General features: G+C 40.0%; 1 protein-coding gene across 3 annotated transcripts in view; it reads right to left on the bottom strand.

Moving 5' to 3' along the window:
• Positions 1-1,787: 1,787 nt before the first annotated feature.
• The window catches only part of VAV3 (vav guanine nucleotide exchange factor 3), a 264,162-nt gene continuing 250,736 nt past the window's right edge, over positions 1,788-15,213 (bottom strand). For 2 of the 3 annotated variants that reach the window (XM_048861085.2, XM_048861087.2), the window contains 3 exons: positions 11,367-11,450; positions 6,496-6,647; positions 1,788-4,678 (listed from right to left, as the gene is read on the bottom strand). In XM_048861085.2, coding sequence (XP_048717042.2) covers positions 4,637-4,678; positions 6,496-6,647; positions 11,367-11,450 — 278 coding nt within the window. In that variant the 3' untranslated portion in view covers positions 1,788-4,636. The remainder of the gene's footprint in view (positions 4,679-6,495; positions 6,648-11,366; positions 11,451-15,213) is intronic. The other variant, XM_048861086.2, reaches the window with a different exon arrangement.

Raw genomic sequence — 15,213 nt, 5'->3', positions numbered from 1 at the left:
GTGTTCAAGATCAGCAAGGATTTCACTGTTAAGCCAAGCTGGTCGCCTGCCATATTTACTATTCTTTCTACACATTGGGATGGTTTGTCCCTGTAACCTCAATAAGGATTCTTTAAAATACAGCCAGCTCTCCTGGACTCCTTTCCCCCTCATGTTATTCTCCCAGGGGATCCTGCCCATCAGTTCCCTGAGGGAGTCAAAGTCTGCTTTTCTGAAGTCCAGGGTCCGGATTCTGTGCTCTCCTTTCTTCCCTTTTCAACATCAATGTGAATCTCTGAGTGGGCATAGTGTGCAGCAAAGCCACAACCATGAATGTACTGCAGTATTAATGTAACACATGAAACTAAGCGTGAAAGAGCCCTGGGTTAGTGCAGTGATTAAAACTGCAATTGCAACTTGACTGCAAAATCCATTGGTGACAATATCAATGGAAACCAGAGACATGCAAAACATTTGCACTGAATTTAAACCAAGCCTGGGTCTAAGGTTGCGTGTGTTCCACAAACATAGGCAGAGAATGTTTGCACAAAGAAAAAGCGCACAGTGTTAAGCCAGCAACCTCCCCTCCAAGTGGCATGCTTCTCTCCCACCCCCATATCCTGAACAAGCCCTGGGAACCCCACCTCACCTTACCTTTGGAGGAGAATTAGAGCTTGCTTTGGGGTATAGGAAGGAGTGATCTTAGTGGAGGTGATTTTCCATGTTGAGGAAGGAATTTGTCGAATTCAAACCTCCAAATCAACCTTCAGTGGTTGGTTCAGTTTTAATTCCTACAAATCAAACTGTGGCATTCAGAACCCCACCATGAACAGCCCCTACAGATCAATTACAACAGTTTCTCTTAATTTCTCACTCAACAGAGGGCATAACTTTCTTCTCTCTCATATAAGTGAAAGGGACCTGCATATATATACATATTTGTGTGTGTGTGTGTGAGAGAGTGAGAGATGTTAAGAACAGAATTTAATTGAAATGCATTCTGTGTCTTTCAAGTTAGGTGTGACTCTTAGATATACGATATGACAGGAAAATTATGCCTTCCATGTGTAGAGATGTGCAAATGCCTCATTAAGTTTAATGATTATCATAAAAGTGGCTCCACAAAGAAACGCTTTGTTACTGAAAAGCAGCAGTGACACGGTAAAGCCATGTTTGAATTGTGTTATCACTGAACTGACTAAATTAATAAATCGGCACAGAAATTATTCTGTTTGTAAATAAAGGGCTATATTTTCAAAACTTTATGTGAACAGGGTACATTATAAAAAGATAATTTAGCAGCCCAAGAAATTATGCACACAGCATATTTTCAGACTTGATCTCAAGTCAACTTGAATGAACGTGTGCGTGTGTGTCTAAGCACTGAGGGAATGCAGAACGAGGAGATGGGGACACATCTATACAACAAGATGGACAAGAGGAATCTCTCTTAAAAGGATATGTCAGGCAAGAAATTATAAGTGCAGGTTTTGATAGAGGAAAACATACAAATAAACAATTAACAACAATATATATAGCTGATTCTGAGTATCCATCCATCCATATACAAAGCTATTCCGGATATAGCACAAGGGACATTAGTCTAAGAACAAATCCTCAAAGGAAGGAAGGATATACTGACCTATATACAATGACAACACAATCTTACATATAAACAAGGTTTATACAAGTATGGGTTTGATAAACAGACCATTAACAATTCCTGCTAGTAACAGCAATTATTTAAAAAGCCACACAGGAGCCAGACCATGCCTTTACACTACCAAGTATGAATTCTGACACATGAATTTAAACAAGAAATTAACCAGTTTATTATATTCACATATGTACAACATATTACAAATTAAAGTACTGTACTAAGTCACTGCATGACAGCAAGGTCTCCATACAGGCAAAAGAAAGCACATTGAGAAGCAGTGGCTCTGGAATTGTTACATAAGTCTTTGGTATTAGAAATACAGTTTAAGATGCAGCGTTTAACTCATTCAGTACAGGGCATTAAACAGAGACAACCAAGATGTACAGTATGAATACTATGAAAAAGTGTTAAGATATTACTTTAATTCTTCTCCAAGGTAAATTGCTGGACCCCTGAGTTGCTAAAAAGCACACAACCAATTTAGGGTAACAAGGTGACTTATCAAATTAATGTTTAAAAAACCCTAGGTTACTGAACATAACAGATGTGTTTCTTAATTTGTATTGAATTAAACTGCTTCTCCTCATACAAGAACTATATGCTAATAGCTAAGCACAAAACATTTCACAGAGCTAGAGCCTATTCCTTTACCCTTAAAGCAGGCAAAGCTGCCAAAGAACCAGTGTGGTCCATTTAAGGAGAACAGGATCAGGCCCACAACACATAATACTATTGCATGGCAAAATATAACCAGACAACATACCAAAGTCTAAACTGCTGTACAGATCACTTTATAAAATATCTTTTAGGAATCATTTACAAATGCTCTAAATCAGTTCCATCAAATAAATGTATTCAACTCAATCACAGTTACATAATTTTGAGGTAAACTCCCTGAAACTATACTACTTTGGCAGAGATTCATCCCTAACCCTAAGGTTAAAATTCACCCATATGCAGAGAATTTCAGAGAGGCTCGCTGCACCACTTGGCCCTGCAAAGGGGCTGCCTACAGGATGCAGTGTGTGTGTGTGAGGAATGGCTGCAACCCCCACCCCCACCCCCATGTGAATGGGATGTCTGTGCTGGCCACAAATAGGCCAGCATAAAAGTGGGGATCACGGGGGCGGGGGAGAGCAGCCCAAGGGAGGGGAGTTGGGATATGTGCTCATTCTGTGGAGGATCATTGGATATCATTCAGTCTATAGGATGGATAGCAGTTGCAAAGGGGCTGTATTGCTGGTCTGTGTGCACATTGTGGGAATGGATTCTCCTGTGTTTTGTACTGGAAGGAGGAGAGTGTCACACACAGGAAAAATACAGTTCAGAATTTTATGTATGTAGGAACATTTTGTTTAGCCCAAATTTTACAGGTAAGAGATTAGCTAAATATTAACAATTGTATATTCACACCTGTACAACATCACCACTAACACTTGTTTCAACTTTTTCTTCTATGAACCAGGACTTTCAAACTTTATTAAAATTCTGGATCTCAAAAGACAGATATCACTTGCTCATACCTGACACCAAGGTTACAGGCTTTCATGCAAACTTGGGGGCTCTTTTTCTTAGGATAATCGACACTTATGCATTACATTGTGGAAGGAACAGTCCACACCACTGCATTGCCATAATTTCACTGCCACTCTGGGAGGGAAGTAACAATCAGGGTTAGATTCCAGAAAAACAGAAAGGCAGGCAACAGGAAAAAAAAAATCTGTAAGATGTTCGTTTACCATGCCCTGATGACCAAGAAGGTATACACTGGATGATACATGCTCCCATTTGCTAGCAAGGGAAAGAGAAAAAGCCCTTCATGGAGACCTGATGTAGAAAGCTTCCAAAAGCAAAATACAAAAGTGCCAGTAGTTTAAGATACAAAGAGCAGTACTACCCTTAAAAATGATACCTTCTTTCCCAGCAGATCTGTTCCTGTGTGTATTTAGGGTGAAATCTCCTTGCTTTGCTCCAAAAATACATTTTTATTACTATTTAATTCTTTCAGCCCTGCAGAGTCAATACACTTATGGGACAGTGAGCGGGATTCTTTTTGTGTTCACTCAGGAAAGGAATTGTTAACTAAATTCCTACTGCAAAGCTAAATCTGCCATATTCTAGGCAGAATATGACCTACAAAATGTTTAAATTATTGATGATACATGAGCTATAAAGAACACATTTTGTCCTTAAGATTCCTGGGTGTGTTTACATAGTTAGCTGCTTATTTGTAAACTGAGTAAAATTTGCTTTGAAGCGCATAACAAAACAAAAAGAGAACACCACAATCCCATTTGTAGTCGTTTTTTCTAGCAGAACCACACCAAGTAACACTACCCTTTTTAAAACTCCTGTCTTAAAAACAAGTTGTTTGAAAATTTAGGCAGGACTTCAAGTCAGTTATAATCATCCCACACATGTACCTTGGAAGAAAAGGCTATAAATATTTACTACATTTCTATTTTTCTCAGAATGGTTTGATGAGTGCACAACTGTTTGTTATGTGATAAATAACATTGCTTGATGTTTCAAGACAGCTAATATTGACTGGCATGACTGAACTTTCCTTTTTCTGTATACAGTGATAAGGAGTAATAAGCCTTCATCGCCTCCTTCTACCATCACAGATGTTAGCTACTAGAAAAAAAGATTTATTAAACATTTACCAATAGGTAGCATTCGCTGTGTACCACAGGGTGAAATGAAAAGCAGCATAAAGAAATCTGTTTTGCAAGGATCTTCTGGAAAGGTGAGGGTTGGGCTTTATACTGGTCCCTGATGATGGCAAACTGGCAGGTTGTTTCTTGCATAGCTCTGGGCAAACCATTAATCTGTCAGCACAAACTTCTGTAGAAATTCCAACAATAAGACTGGAGGGTTTGGATAGACAGAAAACGCTGCTTTTGAAATACTTAACAAGACTAATAATGCTTTGCAGATTGTTGTATTCCACAGTCCCTGAAATTTCTGGTCAACAGTGCAAAGTAAGTGTTCAATTCATTCATCTTCTTCAACATAGGTTGATGGAAACCAGCCCACCTAAAGAAGGCAAAAGCAGAATAAAAATAATACATAAGATGCTAATGACACAGGACAATTCTTTTACAGGCCTGCCTAGGCAAAAACTGTCATGGTTCTGTTTAGTAAACAAGGGGACACAAAATTATAAAGATAAACTTGATTGTGCCACCACAGCACTTAGTTAGAGTAACGCCTCTCAACCAAGTGATGCAAATTATTGATCCCATGATTTGGAGATTGCAGCACTGGACATTAAAACCTTTTTTTGGAAGATCAGAACTAAACCACTAGCTGTGACTGTGCCCCAAAGCACTAAAACATGGAAGAAGAAGAGTAAGAGCAGAAACAAGGAGTTTTACTAGAGCCAGGCAGCTGCTATTTCCCCATTTTGGAGGTGACGGACATCTAAGTATTCTTCAAAGCTACCAACAGGCTCGCAAGTCCCCATTACCATTATTCACATAAATTAAATAGGAACTGATTTTGTTGTGCTTACGTGCACTCAAGTCTCAATGTAGTCAGGAGTCGTTTTAAATGAGAAAGAATTGCAGGGCAGAGCCCGAAATTTTTCATTTATACTGCATTGTTACAAGTTATTGTATTGCTCATGAAAGAAACCACACCTATTAACTTTGGAGAGTGAAGTCCTATATCTATAACAGAGTGCAACACTTCATGCTGCCCTGCCAATGTACCCTGTTCTGGATGAACTATCTCTAGAGAAAGAAGAGAACTCAAGTCCAAAAGCCCATCTTGCTGAGACTGTCAAACAGAATGCCCATTCCTAATGTTTTTCTTTAGTATGCGCCTGTCTGTCCATTAACACCTGGAACGAGATCATCAATTTATTTCACACAGGGTCATAAAAAATAGTTTAGGTTTCTATATTGCTTCCAGTCTATATGATTATTTCTTTTTTAAAATGTGATTCTCTCATGCTCTAGCACATGTACAAAATAAAAACCCCCTCAAATAATGTAAAACACAAAACCCCAGACTTCTCCCCATCCTATTGCACAGGACTTTCACTCGCAACCACCATCCCAACCCACATCCACCCTCCCTTACCCAAAGCTGGAGAAACAGGCCCTTTACAGCAGGCCCTGGCGCTGCCACTAATCTCTTCCCACTTAAACCAGGACTTTCAGTGCCTCAATTTATCTCCACTGCGGAGGTATTACATGAGCAGGGTGGTAGCACCTAACGTAGCGATGGAAACCATTTAGGGCTTCTATGACAAAACTAGCACTTGGAATTGTACCTGGGAACTACCAGCAACCTGCACAAATCTCCAAGCACAGATGTAACATGCTCCCTGTAAAAATCACTGCTACATAAGCCTCTTGCCACATTTTGTACTAGCTGAAGTTTCTGAGTGCCCTTCAGGTGTAGCCTCCTATAAATCCTGTTGCAGCAATCCAGTCTTATGCTGACAAAGGTATAGAAGGCAGTGGTGAAATGCACATCCAAAAGGAAAGATCATAAAATGCACTCCTGGCCTTTGCTGCTAGCTGGACACCAAGAAGCAACCAGGGATCCAACAAGACCCTGATGTTCTGCTGCTAAGGGTTATAACCTCTGCTATTTCCCCCACCAAACAGTCTTATCCCCGCTGGACATCAGCCAGTTAGTGCTCATCCACGACCCTAGTTCATTTAGACTCTGGGAAAGTTGATCAAGCATACTGTCTGGATCATCTGAAACAGAGCTGATGATGTGTCAGATATGCTGTGAGAGAAAATATGTGAAACAGGTTTATGATGTCTGAAGACTCCATTTAAAAGCCTTATCAGTGAGATAAGTATAAAATGATACCAAATAAAAGAAAAACCTACCCTTCCATTTACTTCACCTCTCCACCAGCCATTGGCACTCATCTTTGTGTAAATTTTCACCACATCACCTTTCAGTAAGGACAGTTCTCTCATGTCTCTTGCACAGAAGTCATACCGGGCAATGGCTATGCCTATTACTTTTGGACTTAGCACTGAAATTGAACACAAGAAATCAATGTTGTTATGATCTGTTAATCGCAGACTAATCAATTAAGTCAATACTGTAAAATGTATAGCAATGATTCCATTACAAAATAAATTGGCAACAATTTTATGTAAATGTGAAAGTAACCACCCAAAGAGATCAAGAAGCCTTCTTTAAAGGTTAATTCAACACAAGGTTGGAGGATTTTATGTGCAGAGGACAGGGAGGGAAATAGAAAAAACATTACATAAGCCTGAATGTAAATGCCACTAAGGCAAAATTTTTCTCAAGGATTCAAAAATACTGTAAAATTTATTACACTTTTGTAGTTTATAATAAAACTTGCTGCAAAGTACTTACATCAACATATTTTTCAGGTCACTAGTTTGTTTCCAAATAGATTATTAGCATTTATTGTTGATTTAACTTTAAACCCCTAATGAGGCAAAATGCATAGATTATGGTGCTATTCCTTCAGAGAAGCAATCCAGGTTAAATACTATCCATATAAGTCTGTAGACTAACTCCTTCCAACTAACAGCAAAAAGGAAATGCATTTCTACAGTTTGGGCAAGTCTAAGCCAGCCCTGGTGACTCAATTAAAATGCGGTCGTGACCCACTTTGGAGTCCTGATCCACAGTTTGAGAACCGCTGCTGTAGACCAACAGCAAAAAAGAAATACATTTCTACAGTTTGAGTTATCTGTTGTATGGCCACTGGATCATGTAAAGCACCATTTTTCTCGAGAGTACACTGAAAATCAAACATCAAAAATGATCAGTTGAACCTGGCTCACAAAATTTCACCACAAAGCAAAATGCCCTGATCCAGCAAAGAACTTAAGTATTAGCATAAGTCTAAGCATGTGAGAGGTCCCAACAAAATCAACTCTTAAAGGTTTACAGTGATGCACCGACTTAAAATACCTTGCTGAACTGGGGCCTAAATCTTTTAAACAGATATAAAAATTACTTCAAACATTTCTGAATGATACAAGTGCAAAAGCTGCATGTCTCTAATATGTACAATTCAAAAATGGCTTTAATTGTAGCAAACTAATAATCTTTTTATGAAGTCTTATAGAATCCAATCATGTAAGCTGCTGTGGACTGTCATTTCTCATTGGGAGGTAAAAGTTCTCAGCACCTTGCAGGGTGAGACCTATAATTAGGTATAATAGAAAAAATATACACTGGCTAATACATTAGATTCAGAGGTTAGACCAGCAACTGGCAAAGGTGGAAGCCTACGGTATGCAAAAAGGCATCCAAACAGTGTTTTTCAATAGAGGCAATCTCCCTTTACAACTGGTTCAATGAGTAAACAGCTGCTGTAGACAGAAATGGACTACCATTAGTTCTGACTAGCACCTTACATAGGGAGCTAGGGAGATGGACACACTAAAATCCCTATTGAAAAAATCCTGGGTGTATTTGGAGTATGGCCAACAACAGTGAGTTGGAGGCATCATCAAAACCATTCTCTTTGTCATAATTCAGAGAACAAGAGAGCAAGCACACTGTTACTAGAGTTTCCCAAAGAGTTTTAGGAATTGCTACTAACATTCTAGTTTTGAAAACGTAATCGAAATTTAACAGTAAAGAATCAGAGCAAGCTGCCTTCTTTGATTTAAAATCAGGGAAATACGAAACATGGCATATAAACTAGAAAATCTAAACAGCTAGGACAAAATCAACCACTTAAGTGATAGCCTTGCTGCATATACTTTTATTTGATATTTATTGTGACCTCATATGAACAGCAGCTTTTGCATAATAGATACCGTGCATTCAAATCATTAAAACTGGACACGCATCAACGATTAAAACTGAAATAGCTAAAGTTAAATCGTATGTCTGAAAATGAATTATGACCATATTTTCCCACATCATCATAGTGCACTACAATTTTACACTCAGCGTTCGTATTTAGCATATGCCTATAGGATATAAATACGCTCTACAGAAGAGAATCAGCAGATTTATATATTGTTCATGTGCACAATATGAAGATGCTGAAGAATATAGACAATCATGCACAGTATATTATCATAAAAAATACACGACTTACACTCTAGCAAGTCAAATACCATGACTATTTGCCTATTTACATCAATACTATGCCAAATACCGTACTGGGCAGCAAGAATCAGTGGTGATGGGGCAGGAACTGATTTTGGGGAGAAGGGGTGCAGCAGAGGCAGTAATTGACATTTTCGGGGGGAAGAGGGCACTAGCAGCACTTATTGATTTGGGGCTCAGTATCTTGGTGGGTGACAATAGCAGTAACTATTGGGGGAAGGGGATAATTGATTTGGAGGTTATAAGGACCAGTAAATGGTTGTGGGGAGGGGAAGCAGAGAGCCGCTCTGGACTCTAGAAAGAGGATAAGAGGTCAAGGGAACAAGGTACCTGGGGAAGATGTGGGGGAGGAACAAAAGGAAGTAGGTAAGAAAGAAGAAAACAAGGGGAACTGAGCGAGGAAAAGAACTAAGGAGAGGAGAAATGCAGGGAATAGTGGGCAGTACAATATTGGGGGAAATGGGAGGGAAAGGGGGCAGAATCGGAGTAAAGGAGGGGAATATTTCAAACCCCTTTCAAAGTGAGGAGCACGGGGAAAGTGAGAAAGAAGTAAGAGGAGAAGGAAAGAATCTGGAGATAGGGGAGAGAGGATCAGAGAAACAAGAAAAGAAAGAATTGAAACAAGCAGCAGGGGAGATTTTAAAGAAGGAGGCGGCTATGTCTACAGTGCAATTAAAAACTTGCAGCTGTCCCATACCAGCTGACTCAGACTCGCTGGGTTCGGGCTAAGGAGCTGTTTAGTTGCAGTGTAGACGTTGGGCTCAGGCTGGAGCCCGAGCTCTAGGACCCTGCAAGTTAGGAGGGTCCCAGAGCCTGCACTCCAGCCTGAGCTTGAATGTCTACAGCACAATTTTACAGCCTCGCAAGCTCTAGTCAGCTGACACAAGTCAGCCACGGGTATTTAGTTGCACTATAGACATACCCTGAGAGGACTCACTAATGCTTGTAGCCCCAGAGAACTAGACACTTTGGTCTGTGTCAGATTTCTGCCTTGCTTCTATTCGGGTCAATTTCTCATTAATGTAACCTGTAACCAGTTTGATCTCACACTATGTATTTCTCTTAACTTGTGGCTTTATCCCCAGAAGAGTCATTTTTGGCTAGTGGGTTCTGTGCATCTTGAAGCAATGTGCGTTTGCTTAATTTTACAAAACTGTACATCAGTTCTTGCCAGTTTGCAAGCATGGAGAGGAATTTCAAAAAAGTGCTCACAAATTGCTGGCTTAATTCTTCTCCCACTGGCATCAATGAAAATTTTACCACTGACTTCCAGTGGGAGCAGAGATAAGCCAACATTGAAGGTGCTTTTGGAAACCCCACCCATAATATTTAGTGATCATATTTTCCATTTATATTATCATTTAGTTGTGAATTTAATGAAGACTCTTTTGGTGTCTTAAAAAGAGATGATTTTATAAAGAACGCAAAAAGTCAAGCACAGTATCTGCCAGAATATGAAATGCCATCCAAGCAGACATGATTAAATTACCTGTCACTACCTGACACCCCTTTACTGTTGTGTAATTGTTACAAAGACATGCTTTACATCAGATATTGTCAGGATTTCTTTTTGTGAAGGAGACAGAGTGCAGTTAATTCTTACTAATTACCAACATAAAGGGCTCTGTTGGGACTAGTGCTATGCACAAGGGTAGAAGAGGGTGCCAGGGGCCAACCTCAATTCCAAAACCTTGTGCTAGCTAGGCCAGATAATCCACCCTCTATAAGTGGAAGTGAACCAGCATAAGGAGAACAAATGCTGCACTCTTTTAGAGGGTGTAGCAGTTGCTGTTGTGTATGTGCCTTCAGGGTTCTCAGAGACTTTTTGCCTGCCACAGGCAAAATTACTGGGGCTACTGCCAAAGTGGTGCAGCCCCACCATAACTGTGGCTTAAAAGTCACAACAGCATCCTTACTTACTGGTGTTTATTAATGGAGTGCAAGTTTGCCATAATGTGATTGGAATTGAAATTAGCATGGCTGTAAATTTCAATCTTTTTATACTGTCTGTTAGTTCAAAATGTTTTTATATTTTCAAAGCAAGAGAAGGTTAAAAGAGAATAAAGAAAACGTGATTACATTTGAAAAGCAGATGAGTAAAATTAACTGAAACAATGGTAGTGCAAAATCTAACATTTGCTACAACAGAACTCTCTAGCAACGGCATTTTACGATGCTGCCACAGTATGGTTTGCTATAGAGATGGGACGAATACTTGATTCATTCATGAACAGTGCAATTTTCAGGTATGCATATTTGTATGAATACATCAATTAAAAATATAATACTTGCTGTAGAATTCTACTATTGAATGGTGAACTAGTGGCCATTTGAGATCTGCTGCGGCTATTCAAATTCTGCTTATAGGAATGTATACTTTTAAAAGTTGATTTTGCAAGAGTTTGATTTTATTGGACTGCAAGAATAAAAATTTTCTACCCTCCGATTACCTTGTCTTTATAGCTTATCATGTTAACCAGTTACTGAGATTTGGAGTCAGTCTTCAGTATATAGCATTAGCTGCTATTCTGCATTTAGTCAAGAAATGAAAAAGTAGATTCGTCCCTTCCCTAGTTGGCTGCACACAGAAAGAATCTGCAAACAGAAGCAAATTTAGAAGAAATATAAAAGCAGTAAGCAGTACCTGACCAGAAAGGAGTGGAGGAAGGGGGAACAAAGCTGTAGTCTGGAGGAGTTACAAAAGAAAACCCACAGAACAAAGAGGGGGCTTAGAGAAAGAAAGAGAAAAAGAGAGAAGCAAAAGAACGTTGAAATATCGGCAAAATATTTAAATATTAGTATTTCTATTATGTAAGTCATTGGTAATAAGGAAACTACGGTTCCTCACTGAGGAAGTCTGGAAGGAAATTGACTGTGAAAAGTGGAAAATGTAGATCTATGATTTAATTTTTCACAATTACATTTTTCAAAAACAAAAAATTTAAAAAAAATCCATTTTGGGTTTGGCAGAAAAGAATTTTAAACTGTTTTTTCTTACAAATAAAGCTGTTTCTTTTCTTAATACATTTTAAAATCCTTTTGGCCCTGACTCAACCAAGTTCTTAAACATGTGTCTAAATTCAAGTACATAAGTAGTGCCATTGGTATCCCCAGGACTAGTCCCATGCTTAACTTAGGCCTGTTCTTAAGTACAGTAACTCCTCACTTAAAGTCATCCCAGTTAACGTTGTTACGCTGCTAATCAATTAGAGAACATGCTCCTTTAAAGTTGCGCAATGCTCCCTTATAACATTGTTTGGCAGCCGCCTGCTCTGTCCACTGCTTGCAGGAAGAGCAGCCCGTTGCAGCTGGCTGGTGGGGGCTTGGAACCAGGGTGGACCAGCAGCCCCTCTATCAGCTCCATGCAGCTCACTGTGTGGCAGCTGCCCATCAATTGCGGGCAGTTCAGCTGTCCCTCCCCCCACTGCCATGTGCTGCTCCTGCCCTCTGCCTTGGAGCTGCTTCCCGGGAGCCTCCTGCTTGCTGTGCGGGGGTGGGGCGGGGGGGAGAGGAGGAAAGGAAAAGAAGGGGGCTAATGTCAGGGTGTGCCCTTCCCCCTGCTCCTGTCCCCCGCTTACCCCATCTCAATAGAGCGGGGTGGGACGGGACACGACAGGGCTCAGGACCGAGGAGCTTGCTGGCAGCAGCGGCTGTCTCAACTTGCTGATCTACTTAAAAAGGAAATGTACTTAGAGTGGGGTCACCGTAATTGAAGTGGCAATGCGCATCTCTCTCTCTCACACACACAGGGTGTCTCTCTCTCTCTGCCATGCTGTCTCCCCTCCCTCCATTTGTGCTGTCTTGTAGAGTGTGAGGCTACATTAACAACGTGTTAACCCTTGAGGGTTCAGCAGTGAGTGCTAGTTCATCATTTAGCAGTAAGGCATTCCCTGGGAAATATCCCACCCTCTGACTCCACCACCTCAACCAAGCTTCACAATCATCATTGTTGTGTATAGTATTAACTTGTTTGTTTAAAACTTATACTGTGTGTGTGTGTGTGTGTATATATATATATATATATATATATATATATATAAAATAAAATATAGTCTTTTATCTGGTGAAAAAAATTTCCCTGGAACCTAACCCCCCAATTTACATTAATTCTTATGGGGAAATTGGATTCGCTTAACAACATTTTGCTTAAAGTCGCATTTTTCAGGAACATAACTACAGTGTTAAGCGAGGAGTGACTGTACCTTGTTAAACTGGACCTCACACCATGCATGTAGGGATCACAGCATTCTACTCTGATAACTATTAACATCAACGGGAATTACGTGCACGTTTCATATCCTCTAAGGACTAAATGATGCTTTGGATCCATATATACTACACACATTCAGTTCAATGGAAGTTCTGAGCACACACAAAATGCAGAATTTGGCTCAGGTACTTAAACTTGTGCAGCCACTATGCTAGCCCCCTCTTTGATAGATAAATGTAATGTATTCTCAGGTAAACAAAGGGTTAAAAACACACTAATTAAATCTCCAAAATATTTATAGTAATCAGGTTGCTGGTCACCCAATTGCTCTCCTTTGGGTGATAGTATGTTTTCTACCCACAAAAGAGTATGTGCCCATTTTTGTGGGTGCAACATTGTGCATGCAGAAGCAGTCTGAAATGAAAATTGGGACCAAAGAACATGCCGTGGCACCAAAACCCATCTTTGTTTACATTCCTCTTAAGAAAAAAGTAAATTACATCTAGATGTCTTGACATATTTGATAGCTGATGAGGTATCCTCATGCCTACTGAAAGTGTGCAATGAACATCTAAAAAGAGTACACAAGTCCTGGGATGCTGGGAGATTAAAAAGAACAACTGGACAATTTTCTGAAGTAAGTGAAAAGTCAACTTAATTTTAGGTACAAAATGATAATTCAGGTCTAACAAGTAAGTATTGAGAGAACTGTGACACAAGTAGGCCAGCTTTCAAATCACCCTTTGTCTGACATTCTAAGAAATAATATGGAAATTGTATTGCAAGTCATATAAAAAAATTACAGGAAAACCTAGCAGCCATTTAATATTCAAAGGGGAAATAAATAAAACCATTAAAACCATTTTTCCTATCATCTTAGACAATTAGGTGATTTGAAGCTGCCTTTGGATTTCATATTAGCTCAAAACACTTGGCATTAGTACTTGATGGACTTTTGCAGTGTCCGCAGTAGAGCTTCCTAAATTTCTAAAAAATGCTCCAACACAGAAATGCCTCTCTCTGCTTATGTTGTGAAGTTTTTCCCAATGTATACCAAATTCTATGAAGGTATCAAAGGACAAAAAAAATGAGAATTGCATCATTAGGGAAGATGTATTTATTACCAAAAAAAAAAATCCGAACAGGTATTCATAAAAGCAGAGCAGTGAAAAATGTCCATCTCAAACCTCCAGTCAATCTCAGATTGAAGTTGGAAGCTTGACATATTTAATTGCCGCAGCCTGTACTTGTGAAAATCTGGTGACCATGGGCTCAGTTAATGCACCCAGCTGGAAAACTGGCAAATCTCCTTCCCCTCAGTTTGTCATTCAGGGTCCCTCTCAACAGCTATCCCTTCTTATATGAGATGCCTTCAAAGGAGAGCAGGAGGTGGTCAGAGAGGAACTGACTGAGTGAAGATTGTCCAACAAATCTCCAGCAGCTGGTTTGCTTCCAAGTTGTAACCCTTGCTAACAAAATTCCAAGATACAAATTCTCTAACTGCTTTGCAGATCAAAATTGCAGGGTTCAGATACCCTAACTATGAGGGTATTCTAATGCCAACTTGGTGAAAACTAACAGGGCAGCTGTAAAACTAAAAAGCATGAGCTGCAGATGATCTGCCAACAATATTTGAGAGGGGCAGAGAAACCCTTTTCCTCTGGTGGCCTTGTAATCAAGCAGTGGATCACCCGAGAAAGGGACTTGAAGCAGCTCCTAGTGATCACCTAATAAAGGGGACTGCAACTTCATAAAAAGGGCTCGATTCAGTAGAAAGGGAGAGAGCGACAGACAAGGCTGTGCAGGGGAGAACAGGGTGAGGAAAATACTGGACCCCTGAAAAGTCACTGACCAAATCCCAAAGGACTGTGGGAGTAGTGAGGAAAGTGAGGTAGGGTTTTGTGTGCAGGTTTTGTTGTTTTTCCATCAACTGTACCAGTTGTGCTGTCTAAGAATAAGGTATGTTCATTTAGAAATTCCTTTGCAGAGTCCGTGTGTTACTTGCTTACACTGTCACAAAGTCCCCAAAAAGGGAAACAGTAAATCAGCTTCAGTGGAACTCAGAGCACGCAACGGCTACTGGCGAGGCTTGGGACAGCTGGAGCTATTTTCAGGGCCTGCCAAGACGGGTATCAGACATGGTATCTGTACCTGGTGTGTGTGCCTAGAGGCCCAAAGTCAGAGACAATACCTAAATTCTGCTGAGCCTCAAGAGAACACCAGACTCATGATTTGGGTCCAGTACTAAAGTCTGGAGTGTCCAGAAGGAAAAGCTCATTCA

This window comes from Caretta caretta, chromosome 8, assembly GCF_965140235.1.
Source record: "Caretta caretta isolate rCarCar2 chromosome 8, rCarCar1.hap1, whole genome shotgun sequence".
Lineage (NCBI taxonomy): Eukaryota > Metazoa > Chordata > Testudines > Cheloniidae > Caretta > Caretta caretta.
Note: the sequence above shows the minus strand (reverse complement) of the source record. Positions and strands in the feature narration are given on the sequence as shown.